The sequence below is a fragment of the Branchiostoma floridae genome, chromosome 7 (genome assembly GCF_000003815.2).
Source record: "Branchiostoma floridae strain S238N-H82 chromosome 7, Bfl_VNyyK, whole genome shotgun sequence".
In the NCBI taxonomy this organism is placed as follows: Eukaryota; Metazoa; Chordata; class Leptocardii; order Amphioxiformes; family Branchiostomatidae; genus Branchiostoma; species Branchiostoma floridae.
Window position 1 is genome coordinate 6,616,594 of NC_049985.1, and position 13,474 is coordinate 6,630,067.

The 13,474-nt window shown below is 43.6% G+C and overlaps 1 protein-coding gene across 1 annotated transcript in view; it reads right to left on the minus strand.

The window, feature by feature from the left end:
* Nucleotides 1-509: 509 nt before the first annotated feature.
* Nucleotides 510-13,474, minus strand: part of LOC118419755 (leucine-rich repeat-containing protein 4B-like) — a 32,581-nt gene continuing 19,616 nt past the window's right edge. The window contains exon 2 of the mRNA XM_035826329.1: nt 510-3,878. Coding sequence (XP_035682222.1) covers nt 717-2,534 — 1,818 coding nt within the window. The 5' untranslated portion in view covers nt 2,535-3,878 and the 3' untranslated portion in view covers nt 510-716. The remainder of the gene's footprint in view (nt 3,879-13,474) is intronic.

Here is a 13,474-nt window from a genome sequence, read left to right on the forward strand (position 1 = left end):
AAATTAACGTTGAATACATAAAAACTTATCTTAATACGCTTTGTGTTTTCTTCATTCAAATCTTTACATTTTGTATGCTATTCAAATTATCAAATCAAATCCAGGGCGTAGCAACGTCGCTGTGCGATCGCCGTCTGGCGGAATGAGTTGCCTCCACCAAGCCCTCCTACAGGGGTGCGAGGATTTAAAAAAATCGATAAATTGGTCAGGGGAGTCAGTCCACGCCTAGGTTCATGTTTCCCATCCGCGGCCGACCGACTCCTTGGTAGCAAAACTCCCTAGGCCTGGTACGTTATTCCCCTATAAAGGCCAGCGTAGTTCGTCTGGTGGAGACCATGGAATAAGGGCATACACGCTTGGTTATGACACATACAAAGGGCCCCGTTTTGGTTCCAATTGAAACCGGTAAGATTTTGTGAATGTAAATAAGAACGGCCAAAATTGGATCCAAATAGGATTTCATCCAAAATGAGAAGTACTCATAGAGTGATAAAGATTAACGTCAAGCAGTAAGAAAACGTCATCATCTTTTATTTACAGTGTGTACATCATATCTAAAAAATCCAGATCTGCTAAATGTTAGCCACTGATAAAAACCATAATGACAAATCTGCTTTTCCCAGATAAACTGTACATTCAATAGATCAAAATTAAAGGCAACACTCTTTGATGTCTTTTATATAGATAGAAAATTATGTAGTCAGTGATCGTGCTATTTAAACTATGGTCTCTTCGGTAGGGAATGCCATCACGCCTTTGGTATAAAAGCTACCGCCATTACAAATATTGTAGACGTCAGGGAGTTCGATAGGTTCATCTTGTTCTATGCTTTTTAAACAAGTGGGTGTGCTGGGGCAGTCCACCTGTTTTCGGTCCATTCTTTTCTTTTTCATCATTTTTCTCTTGCGTTTCCACTTGGAGCACTTCTTGGTTACGATGACTGTTACCCAGATGACGATTCCCAGTGCTACAACGGACGATATAGAGGCTATGATATACATCTTGTGATCTACTGTTGACGAGTCTTTACCAGAGTCTGGCTGCGCAATGAAAATGTCGTCCGTCGGCGGAACGAACTTTGGTCTTACTCTCACCGGAGGCACTGGTATGGATTTCGGCGTCGATCTGTCATTCAGGGTGGTACTAACAGCGCATATGGCTGAGTCAAACTGGTCCTCCAACAGCTCTTCGATGACCGGCATCTCCGTCGCAGCTGACACAGAAACCGGTAGTCTCCCGGGTACCTTCAACACGGTATCTATTTCTGAAATGCCAGCTGTATTCTTCGCTATACAGCGGTAGACACCCTCATCGGATTTGCTTACGTTGGTGATGTTCAAATTTCCTTCTGGCGTCAGCTTGATACGCACTTTGAATGCCCCTCGTTTGTTGATGTTCGTCCCGTTTGGCGTGATCCAGTTTATGCCGGCGTCCCGCGTGGTTCGGCAGAGAAGCGCAGTGCTATCACCTTCCGACACGTTGACCAGGCCTTGAGTGTCAGTAATCCTCGGTGGGGAACACTTGAGGCTCTCCAGAGGTACCTCACACATCGCCGTATTCCTCCATGCTGAAGGGGATCTGCATTTCCCACACAGAGTAGTCCGAGAATTGTCGTTCATATTATCCTTAAACCACTGACTCAACCAAGTCGCTTCGCAGGTGCAGCTCCAGGGATTGTCACGAAGATCGATCTTTACAACAGACAGCATGTTATCAAACAGACCATACGGCAGCATCGTCAACGAATTGTTGGACAGGTCCAAGTCAGAGAGCAAAGACAGATCGTCGAAAGCATTTCTCTGGATTCTTGATATTTTGTTGGATGACAATACAAGCTTGCTGAGTTGGGATAGTCCTTGGAAGTCAACTGCTGATACCGCCGTTATGTTGTTGCGAGAGAGGTCCAACTCTGCCGTGTTGTTTAAGTAATTCATATAAGGCACAACAATCAAATTAGACCTGGCCATATTCAAATTCACTATGTGCGGTATTCCGTAAAATGTTCTCTTTGAAATGGCTCGAAGTTTGGTCAACTCTCCTAAATCTAAGAACCTCAAAGACGGGATGGCAGAAAATGTATACTTTCTGAGACATACCACAGGATTGCGTCTCAGACTTAGGTTCTGTAAGTTTTCCAACCCCTCAAACATTGATGAAGAAATAGATTCGAGCTTATTCGCAGTCAGATCGAGTGTGTGGAGACTCACCAATCCTGCAAATGCGTTCTCAGCGATGTCCGAGATCAGATTTGCACTCAGGTCCAACGTCCGCAAATCCTGAAGCTCACTAAGTCGATCTGACGTTATTGTCTTGATAGAATTCCCTCCTAAACGCAAGATTCTGGCACTGTTTGGAAGTCCGTCAGGAATGGTGCTTAGGTCGAGATTTTGGCAGGACACATTTTGGTCAGGATTAGGGAAAGGTCTCCCGCTACACACACACGGCGGAGGACAGGACTGCGGTTCGATACAGGTCCACAGCATGGTCAGGATAAGCACGTAGCACCACTCATTGGAACCCGAAGGTGAAGACATTGTATTCTCCAAGATACCAGCGCCGTCAGCTTTAAATACTACCTCTGGTTACCCGTACTCTCCGTTTGGCCATATTCTTCTTGGTGTCCACAGGCAGGTCGTGAATAACCCTGATGCAACAATGGATGTCTCTCCATTATCAAGTGTCTGCAAAATAAATTTACCAGCTTTCCACGGCAACGAAGGACGTAAAGTTCACCACTCAATACCCGTTAGTTAGCATTACTCGCTTGGCTACTAGATAACGGTGGTTTCACGTGAGTTCTATATTACTCACCGAGAACAGGTGGGAGCACAGAAAAACACCCCTCCAAATGCCAGGCAATCATTCCTTATTTCTCAGGGGTGCGGAAGTTCATTGCCACACGTTCCAAGCTGTATATTTCACACCAAGTTGCTAAGTCTTCCGGAAAGTAGAGAACAAAGCTCCGTTGGCCCCGTGGCTTAAGAGAAGTCAGTTCATCATTCGGTATAAGAATCTAATCTCGTTAAGTCCACCAAGAAGAATGTTTTTGGCACGACCTTCTTGGTGCTGAATGGATGAGAGCGCTGGTCTTCACTTAATGAAAGGGAATATTTCACCGCGCTGTGTGAAGGTATAATCCCTACAAGATGAGGGTACGGTTGGAACAATGGCGGTTCTGAGCGTGCCAGCTGCGAAACGCTGATTCCCGTGGCAAATCCGCCGACACTTCGGACTAGTAGAGAAGTTGGTATCATGCGAACAGCTGTCAATGAGCGCTACTCTTTCCTTCACCCAGATAAACGCAACAATGTGCCGTTTTTTTCCCGTAATGTCGACTATCCCATCCAGCTGAAATATCCGTTACACAGACTTTCTCGTGACTTGACGCTTAACCAATTTCCTCACTTTATATGGGAGTCCATGATTTGCAATCCGCTGACATCAAAAGCCACCTGCTGAAAGCGTCACCTCGCCAGAGAGTACTAAAACTGTTCGATAGCGCCTTTCAAACCGCCGAGGGAGAGTCCTCCTTGTCAATGCGGCGCGATATTGATCCCTTCTCGGCGCTGTGGGCACGGCGTCGGCAGCCAGATCTGTCACGAGCTTCCTCCGTCACCAGAATGGCGCATTTATCATCCATTTTTACGCTCCTTTGGTTCTGTCTCGTCTCCATCCTTTTGTCAGAGTGCTAGTTGTGTCCTTGAGAGAGGTCTATCCGGGAGGCAGCCTTCACATCTCAGTGGCTGCGAGACTAATGGGTTGGAGATGGGATGTGAAAGTCGCGGGCTTGTGTCTCTGTGACGCACTCATTAAACACGGCGGCTCCCGCAGTAGACGCTCCCTCTGTATGATGTTCTCTTCCCAGCTAGACAGTCACCCTGAAAAACATGACATTGACAATACGATAAGAACATTGCAGTTCCATTATCAACAGTAATGGAAATATCCCTAATTCCGTACGAGTGTGAAAGTAATCGTTGCGGCGTTTTGCATGATTGAGTACTAGTTCATGATAAGAACCTGTAAAAGTCGACTAAGTTAGCATCTTGAAAACTGCAAGTTATTAGCACACATGTATGTAAGCTTAACTTCGCAAGTCTGGATTAGTACCGATTCCACAGCTAAAGATCTAGAAAATCCTGTTAAATGTACGTCCATCACTGGCAGTAGTTAGCCATAGCCTTTAGCACAGAAAGGCAAGACTCGTCGTAAGCATTAACATGATTGGCAAAGATAGGAGCTAGCTGTCTTACTTTATCTAACCTATTACCACCTCTACGCGATCCAGCCTAGTTTTTTTTTTCTCTGGAGGAGCATTGGAGAAGGGCGGGTGAAAATGACCAATCTTAACCTGGACCACATTAATCGTGCGTTGACTGCTGCTCAAATAAAACACACACAGACGCTGCACTGAATAATTATTAGTTGGTTTTGTAAGTAAACCACATCAAAGATGGTTCATGTGGTAAACACAAGAAACTTTTGATAATTTAGATTCAACAGCTACGTGCATAAAATGTAGATTCGGGCACATGACTTTTTGAAAAATGGAAGTATAGACGAACTCCAAAGTGTATGTCAAATGAAGATACAGATCATTAACGTCCTCTTACAATGATAGGCTAACCAACGGTGTGTATATGTGTGCGTCTTAACTATGTATTAATCTCCAGGAAAAATGGAGATTTAGTTTTGGGTGTGTCTGTCTGTCTGTCTGTCTGTCTGTCTGTCTGTCTGTCTGTCTGTCTGTTTGTGTTTCCGGATTTTTATAGTCAGCACACTCACGAACCTCTGGATGGATTACGATGATATTTGGTATGTGGGTAGGCTGTGGGAAGACGAAGGTCAAAGTCAATTTTGGGCCCCCTGGTATGTGACTTTGGTACTGCCGCAGAAATTCCGTTTTTTAATCTTTTGACCTGGATGTGCTATGGTCTTGTTGGTGGTGAAACTTGGTGCAAACGGCAACACTATCCGTACGTGGGTGAGAATTCTTTCCCAGTGTTGGTCTCAGCTCAAACATATTGTAAGGGATTACATTCGTCATTTTAGACGGTGACTTAAAGTAACGAGCACGCCCGGGTGATGATGATGACTTATAAAGTCGGCGGGCCCTTGTGTGAGACATTTTCAGTCGTTTCAAGAACTCAACACACTTATCGAGAACGATAGGGGGACCGGTGTGCTTGGCGAAATATGCGCGAGTCGCAGCTAGACCGCACTGCACTTTAGTCCCATCCTCATGCACTGCACTACCGGTACTTAAAAAGCATCATCCTTTACCTTAGTTGAGAATAGCTGCTTTACCTTGCTTCTTATAGGCTGCCCAGATTGATACTCACAGCTATATCCGGAGCTTCGCGCTTAGAGCCCCATGTTACTCTTGATCCATTCATTTCCCTCTCTATTTCAAAAGTACTCCAAAGTAATGGAAACCCTCCCCATTCCAGAATTTCCTATATATAGCCACCTGCATGCTGCCATTCTATCAGGGGCAAAACTTTAGAGTACCGGAGAAAATTCAACCATCGATCAAGGAAAGTGGTAACCTTTTAGAATGGAGACAAAAATAGCAAAAAGTGCTGCGGTGAGTCAAGTAAACGTCAGCGGAGGCAAAGGGCCAACTGCCCTGAATGATCGCTTCCTGTTAAGTGGCGAATTCCACGGTGCGGCGAGACGGTTAAAAAACCGTTGGGCGTTTAAATTTCAAAATTTGACAAATCACCAAACAGACGGTCTTTCGGTGAGCGATCTCAGGTCGCCAAGGTCTTCCAATGATGAAATACCTTTATAACACATTTATGATCCTACAAGCTACTGGACATAGTGCTAAAGCTCAGGTACAATTACAGTGATATAAGAATGTAAACTATCTTACGAGGGGTGATCAATAAGATCTCGGCCTAACCCAGAAATAATAAGCACAACTCAAATTTTGAGGCACAACTTTATAGTATGAACCCTTTTATCAATATCCTCCAAATTACAAATCATTGGAGTCATTACTTTCCAGGCATTCGTTTTATGCAAATTAGAAGGTAAGTGGCGAGAAAAAAGTGGTGTGAATTGTGATCAGACATGTGTGGGTCGAGTTCCCCATGCCGTAAATTAACAAAAGACATTGTCAAAATGTTTGACAATGATTCTCCTCCTATTTCAAGCAAAAAAATTGGGTGTCTGACTTCCAGCAGCGCAAGATTACCCGCCACATTTCAGGTCAGGTCAATTGTCCACGATTTTTTCATTATCTCTTACCTAACATTACTGGGTGTCGCCTGCAACGTAATGATCACAATAATTTGAATTTTGGTACAGATTTATATAAGACGTTATACTTGACATCTATGCTTCGAAATCTGAGCTGTGCTTATTATTTCTCCGCAAAACCGAGGACTTATTGATAATCCCACGTACTTGTATAAAATCTTATATAAATGTGTAACAAAATTCAAATTATTATGATCATTACGTTGCAGGCGACACCCAGTAACGTTAGGTAAGAGATAACGAAAAAAAAGTGGACAATTGATCTGAAACCTGAGGTGTGCGGGTCAAATTGTCTGATCACACTTCACCCTTCTTTTTCTCGCCACTTACCTTCTAATTTGCATAAAACGAATGCCTGGAAAGTAATGACTCCAATGACTTGTAATTTGGAGGATATTGATAAAAGGCTTCATACTATAAAGTTGTGCCTCAAAATTTGAGTTGTGCTTATTATTTCTGGGATAGGCCGAGAACTTATTGATCACCCCTCGTACTACATGTACAGCGACTAACGTAGAGCAATATATGTATAGGTTTTACTTTTTCTCCCTTCTTAAGACAGCTGTAAATATAAAGAGAGGTTGAGATTATTACTGTAAATGCATTTAAGTTCGCGAGGATCTAATATCGTAGTCGTGGAAAAATGGAGTGTTCGCGGTGGTTTTCAATTCACGGGTTAGCGACATCAGGTGAAATCAAATCTATTTAAAGTACTTTACTGTAGTCACATACTGTAATGGAAAAGCCGGCCGCTCTACGAAGTGCTAGTCATAAACCACTCACTGGTTACTTGGCAAGGTTGCTACAAACGGATCCGGACAGAACAGTCCGCTTTTGATATCGACGGACGTGATCAACTACCACTGATATAACGGTACCTACCCTCTGAATACGTAATACAGTACAACTTTTCTACGATGGTGTTACTAGTATTCAGCTGGTCTTGTGTAGAAAGGAATGAATACGAACTACAAGAACCGTATCTTGCGTAAAGTATCCATGTATCTACACCGTAGCAAGTTCCTTAAACTTTTCATTACAACGTGCGAATGTATAGTACATGTACGTCTGCGGGGAAGGGTGTCACAGGCGGCAAGCAGAAAACATAGAGAAAATGTTTGCGGTAGAGCGGTCACCGCTAAAACCACGCGTACGAACATAAAACCACCGCGAAATGCATTAACAGTATACTTATTGCTTGTCTAAGGTCTAGTATCCGGATAGCCATTGGGCAATAGGGATCAAAGTAGCATTGCAGTGTACGTGATAAAAGTACACGCGCATATATGTCTGTAACGCTGTATCTGTATCTGTATCTATATATCCGGTATAACCGCCCTTCAGCGTAACACACCAGCTTCGCAGCCACGCGGCGCGGCAGCAGCTGGTTATATTACACTGAACGATCCGCCACACCTAACTTTTGCACATCTATCTGCAAGCAACTATCCAAAGAACACGCCCCTACTGTGCTTGGTGATAACATATTCCACTCTACGATACTTCTTGGAAAATACGAATTTTTGAACACATCAATCCTAGGTTGGTAACTCTGGTACTTGAAGGCATGACTGTTACTAAAAATTTAGTTCGTTTTTGAGCTGGTGTTAGGTACTTATCAGTCGGTATGTCCACCAGTTTATACATCAGTTTGTACATCATGCTGACTTCGATAACCACCCTGATACTGATCGGTATACCTTGTGTCGTTATTAATCACTTTAGAGTGACATATCTGTGTCAAAGCCCTAAGCCAGTCTTGGAAACATGTGCTGATAATGCTGATAGTTGATCCCCTTATCCGATAATGAGATATCCGCCTAACATCCGCATGAGTTGTCTGGATAATCATCGTAATGGCATGGATTATGGTACATTGATTGTCCAAGTACTGCTGGCCGATACACCGACCATGCTGATACTACTACATGATAATGTACATGAACATTTTTCAAATACGGTTTAAAATGCCCATGTGAATAGCTCTACCCTGCGTCATTTTATAAAGAGTCACATTGTAATGTGTTCCCTAAGGCTCGTGGATATAGCTACTCCAGTCTAGACATCTTAGCCGCGGCACAGTTGCTTTGATGTGAACTCCAACCCATCGGTCCGAAATTGATTCTTACTTCACCAAGCTAAAAGGTAAGCCCGGAGAGCTAATGCGCGATCACTCGTAGCGCGACTGCGTCATAGCAGGCGGACCAATTTGGCCCATCGACCGCCGAGGATCCTGTTAGAAGACGTGTGTTGGAAGCGCTGATAGCCATCGGTCTGAAGTAGCCGGGCTTAAGGTGCACTCTCACCGAACGTGGGGCACGCTTGCGGTATTGCTGGGTTCGAAAGATACTCAACGAATTTAAAGAGATAAAGAACGATTTTTTTTTTACTTGTTCTGTATTTTGTCGTCTTCTGAATGATAAAAATCGGAGAAAATAACAAAACAGTGACGCAGTGAACGAACCCCGCAATGCCGCAAGCGTGCCCCATGTCCGGTGTCAACAGTCACTAACAGTCAAGATGGCTCGGTGGTCATATACAGACTCTTAAGTGTTTATAACGAAACTGTACATCAAGAACATACTCTGTTCGTCTTAGCTTGTGGAATAGCGAATGTATGTAAAAAAACATTCTGGATGCCCATTCCATCGGTCTGGAGTAGCTGGGCTTACGGTTACTAACAGTCAAGATGGCTCGGTGGACTTTTAAGAGTTTATAACGAAACAGTACATGTACATCAAGGACTGACTCTAGTTTCTAGTTGGACAGCAAATGAATGTTAAAAATGAAACCATTCCGAGTGTCCAAATATTGATGTTTTCGCTGTGACCGTGCAATATGATGATTTTAAGGTAATAGCGAACAACACTTACACTGTGCAATATTATCTATAGATGTAACATTCTGTGTCAGTCTGTTAATGTTCCCCTGCATGTTTGGGCAGTATGACGCACGTGACCTGAGATATATGCATCTTTATTTCAACTATGAAATGAAGAAAGATTTTACTACTAAAACGTTCAAATAATTAAAACAATAATAGATTGATACTAACACCGTTCACTGCGACATTGGAATTATCTACTAAAGGCTAGCATGAAATACATCTATAACATTGACACGGCTCATACAGGCCTGCGTTTGCGTTTCGGCAACAATACCAAACATATATTGTACCCTGTACAATTGTCGATTGTACCCTGTACAATTCTCGTGCAATAAAGTTTTCACTGTACATACACGAGGAAAGTTGACCCAGCCCCCATGAGTTGGCCAGACGGGAATAGAAACTTACAGTGCCGAGGAAACCCCTTATACAGCCATAAAAGAGATTGGTCACCGGATTAAGTAAAGTTGTGGCTTAGAGTGCCATATTCGCAAATTATGATAATGTTCCTTTAACTGTCAGTGGATTTGTAACCGTTCATCGTAATGGTTTTTGAAACTCGTTATCATCTGCAGGGTATATAAAGGCGATTTACGTACGCCATTTCTGATGTGTGCTTTATCCAGAGCACCGTCTGTGTTCAAAACTGTAAGCCAAGCTATAATTCTGTAACAGTCTCTTCATCCTAGTTCACCCCCTCTACCTATCTTTGCCGCTCTCTCAACATAAATCGACGATGAATCGAAGTTCTGGTCAGTTCTGCCTTTGTCAATATACCAGCGAAACACTGTAATGTATTGATTTAGTTTCCTGTTTCTATAAGTACGAGCATCTTTTTCAATTGCATTCTCCAAGAATCCCTTCATTCCATCCCGTTTTAACCTGTCGTCTCAGACTAAGGTACATAGGATAAGATTATGACTTAGAGGAATCACAATACATCTTGCCTCAAGCACACATGTAACTGAATATTATGTACAATTGGAAAGAACATGAATCAGTTAAACGACGACTGCTGTGGCAGTAGATGTGGATATAATAAATGATACCGGCAAGAAGGACCTGGGGTTAACAAGGCGTTCGATGCAAGATGAATGGACTCGGAGAAAAATTAATATCTCCGGGTGCCGCACCTCTCATGTGAATAACGTCAATGTCAACCTTTGAAAGGTCTTTAAGGCGTGCACATCTATCTTTTCCACTCAGTGTCAACGGCTAAAGCCTTACGACGCATATATACTGCGAGAATTATGCTTTATTTACATCATCTACCGCAAGTGAGGGGATTTGTCACTTTGGTATGGCAATGTGATGGCACTATATGTGCGTGGGAGCTAGAGGTTCCCTTATTTATGGATCCCAGGCTGTCTTCAGGGATAGAGTATGGCGTGGGAGAGCCAACTCACATCATGCGAGTGTGCAATGACGTACCTGCCGAATTTCACATCACATTGCCCACGTCATAGTAGGGCAGATTTACAGCTCCGTATTATCGGGACCGGAAGGATAATGGCATCGAGAGGTATTGACTGTACGAGCCAGGTGGGTGGGGACCCCTTAAGCGGCCACTCCCGGGTATATCCGCGCCCGGTTATAACTTGATTCTCCGGAAGAAAACAGCATTGTGCTCTCAGGCAACAGCGAGTAAACTTTATGGATGACTTCCGCGCGCTCATTGATTTCCCCCTGATTTCAGAAGAAAAAGAATTGCTTCTTCTTCTTCAGGGATGGTCAGATAGACCGAGATGGGTAAATAGGTTGTGTTGTACCCTAATAACTGTATGTAGAATTGACACTCGAGAAGTAGCCTTAGCTTGGCCGAAGTTGCAGAAGTGAAACTTGCTGGGTAGTTGTAAGAGTGATAATGATATCGGAAGCCATGAGTGTTGTTGCCAACATGGTTAGTGATTGCTGTGGCCTTAGGTCAAACCCTGGCAATGGGAGCATGGCGCTGAGACATGGCAGCTTAACAGTTGCGAATCGTGGGGAGTGATTGTCGACTCCTTTCTTTTTTTACACGTTGGGACACTGAAAGCTGAGAACCTAAACACAGTCACTCTATAATTACGTAATCGATCACCCTTCAACCGAGACCGAGACCGGCTGCAAGGCACCTTTGACCAATTGCTGACGTCAAACTTCCGTTCAAGTCACGTGTCAAATGCTTCCGGTCATCTCAACTTGAAAAGGATCAAAGAACTGGTGGGAAAATTGTTAGTAAGCACTTAACTTAGTATAGTGTACATATCTTTACGATAACTTTATCTGCACTTACTTACGTTATCTGCAAGGATTATTAGAATATGTGCAGATGTTTTAAGCAGAAAGAAAACGTTTGTTACTGGCACCAAATGTCAAGTGTTTTAATTTAACACCATGTCTTGCTACAATAAACGTCCACGTGGCTAACAGCAATCTACTAAAACTGGGATATCTCTATCAGAGGAGCGGGCGATAACATCAGTCAAACTGAACAATCTGAATGTTCGCTTAGAAGGAAACTATTAACAAGATCCATACATCACATTGTGAACTCATCAAACAGGCCGCAAAACTGACACAGTTCTTCCGTTTCTGTAAAATGTGGGTGCCCCCGTCCATATGATAAAAGAAAATAATCTTATCTATTTCTATCACACTGTTATGACCTGAATGGTTTTTGCCCGACGCAGTTTTCCATGTGCGATACTATCATGAAGATTAAGCTGTTTGGGGAGGCATGTAGGTCAACTGACCCGCCTTAATGCCCGGGTTAAGTAGATTGTGGGCCATTTCTTTAGGAAGAGTGTAATAATCAGATCAAGCGCAATCAAGTTTTACGATGCGGTAATTGTGACAGTCAACCCGCAACCGTTACTATACTTAGTGATCAGAAATACTCGATCCTTCGGTCGTTCCTTTCTATATAATGTGCACGATTTGTACACACAGTATGTATGGATCACAGGAATGTGTATCATCCGAATTGGAGACCAGATAAGATAAAAGACATCAAGATACTTCCAGCTCACATCTTGTCCTCGGTGGCGGCTGTTAAGGGGATTATTGAATCGTTGTACCCGTTAATAGGACGCCTAGGGTAACTGGGTGAGATTCATAAGTGTATAGGCCTTGGGGTTTATGGTCCATTTGGGGTTTGGTCACTAATCACGGTGGATTATGTTACCAGTGAATGTGATTATTAAGATCCAAACGGCCACTATTCGTTACCGGACTTGTAAGAAATATGGCTGGGCGGTATCCGTAGGAAATACTAGTTACATTACCTGTGGCAGTTTTGGGTCACGTTAACGATGACGTATGTGCTCAGACGGAATAACGTAGCGAGCCCGACTTTAGGGATACCCGGACACCACTTTGTCTTGCTAACCAAAACCAGCAACTTTGACACGGGAGACGGGACCTGGGAGGGGCAGGTGTGAGACTGAGGCATTGCTGCAGGGGTTACAACATGGGAAGGACAGAAGAAGGGGGAGGGTTAGGTGCTGAGGCCGGGGAGAAGAAGTTTCTAAATAGGGATCAAGAGGGCATCGATGCACCCCATCGTGCCTTTTGATCTCTTTTGACCGCAAGCTAAAGGAATGGTTCTGACTATGACCCAAGTCCGGCAGTGCTCGAAATGCCCACTTTTTGCTTGGTGCAACTTAATTTTAAACCCAGGTAGCGCAGGGTGTAACCTGAAATTCTGCAATTGGAACACTGGGTTTTCCCCACCTATGTACATAAGCTTTTGTATTTATTTCTGAAGTAAAACATAGTAGTTAAGAGATAATGGATAAGTAGCTGGTTTGCAACCTGAAATGTTGATGGCGCAACCTGGCTTTTGACTCAGGTTGCCACCTGGGCCACCTCACCCAAGGTAAAGGTGAAGTGTAGTATGCCACATTCATAAGGGTAGAAGAAGGGAGGGTCAGATGCTGAGGCCGGGGAGAAGAAGTTTCTAAATAGGGATCAAGAGGGCATCAATGTACCCCATCGTGTCTTTTGATCTCTTTTGACCGCCAGATAAAGGGATGGTTCTGACTATGACCCAAGCCCGGCAGTGCTCGAAATACCCACTAGCTTGCGCAAATGCAAGCACATTTTGCTTGGCGCAAACCAGGTAGCGCATGGTGTAACCTGAAACTTTGCAGTTGGAACACCGCTTTTCCCCCACCTATGTGCATAAGCTCTTATTTTTATTTCTTGATAAAATAAAACATCAGTAGTTACATGTACCTGGAAGAAAGGATAGTGGATAAGTATGTGGTTTGCAAACTGAAATGTTGATGGCCGACCTGGCTGAAAAAAAGTATTTCGAGCACTACCCATCATCATCAT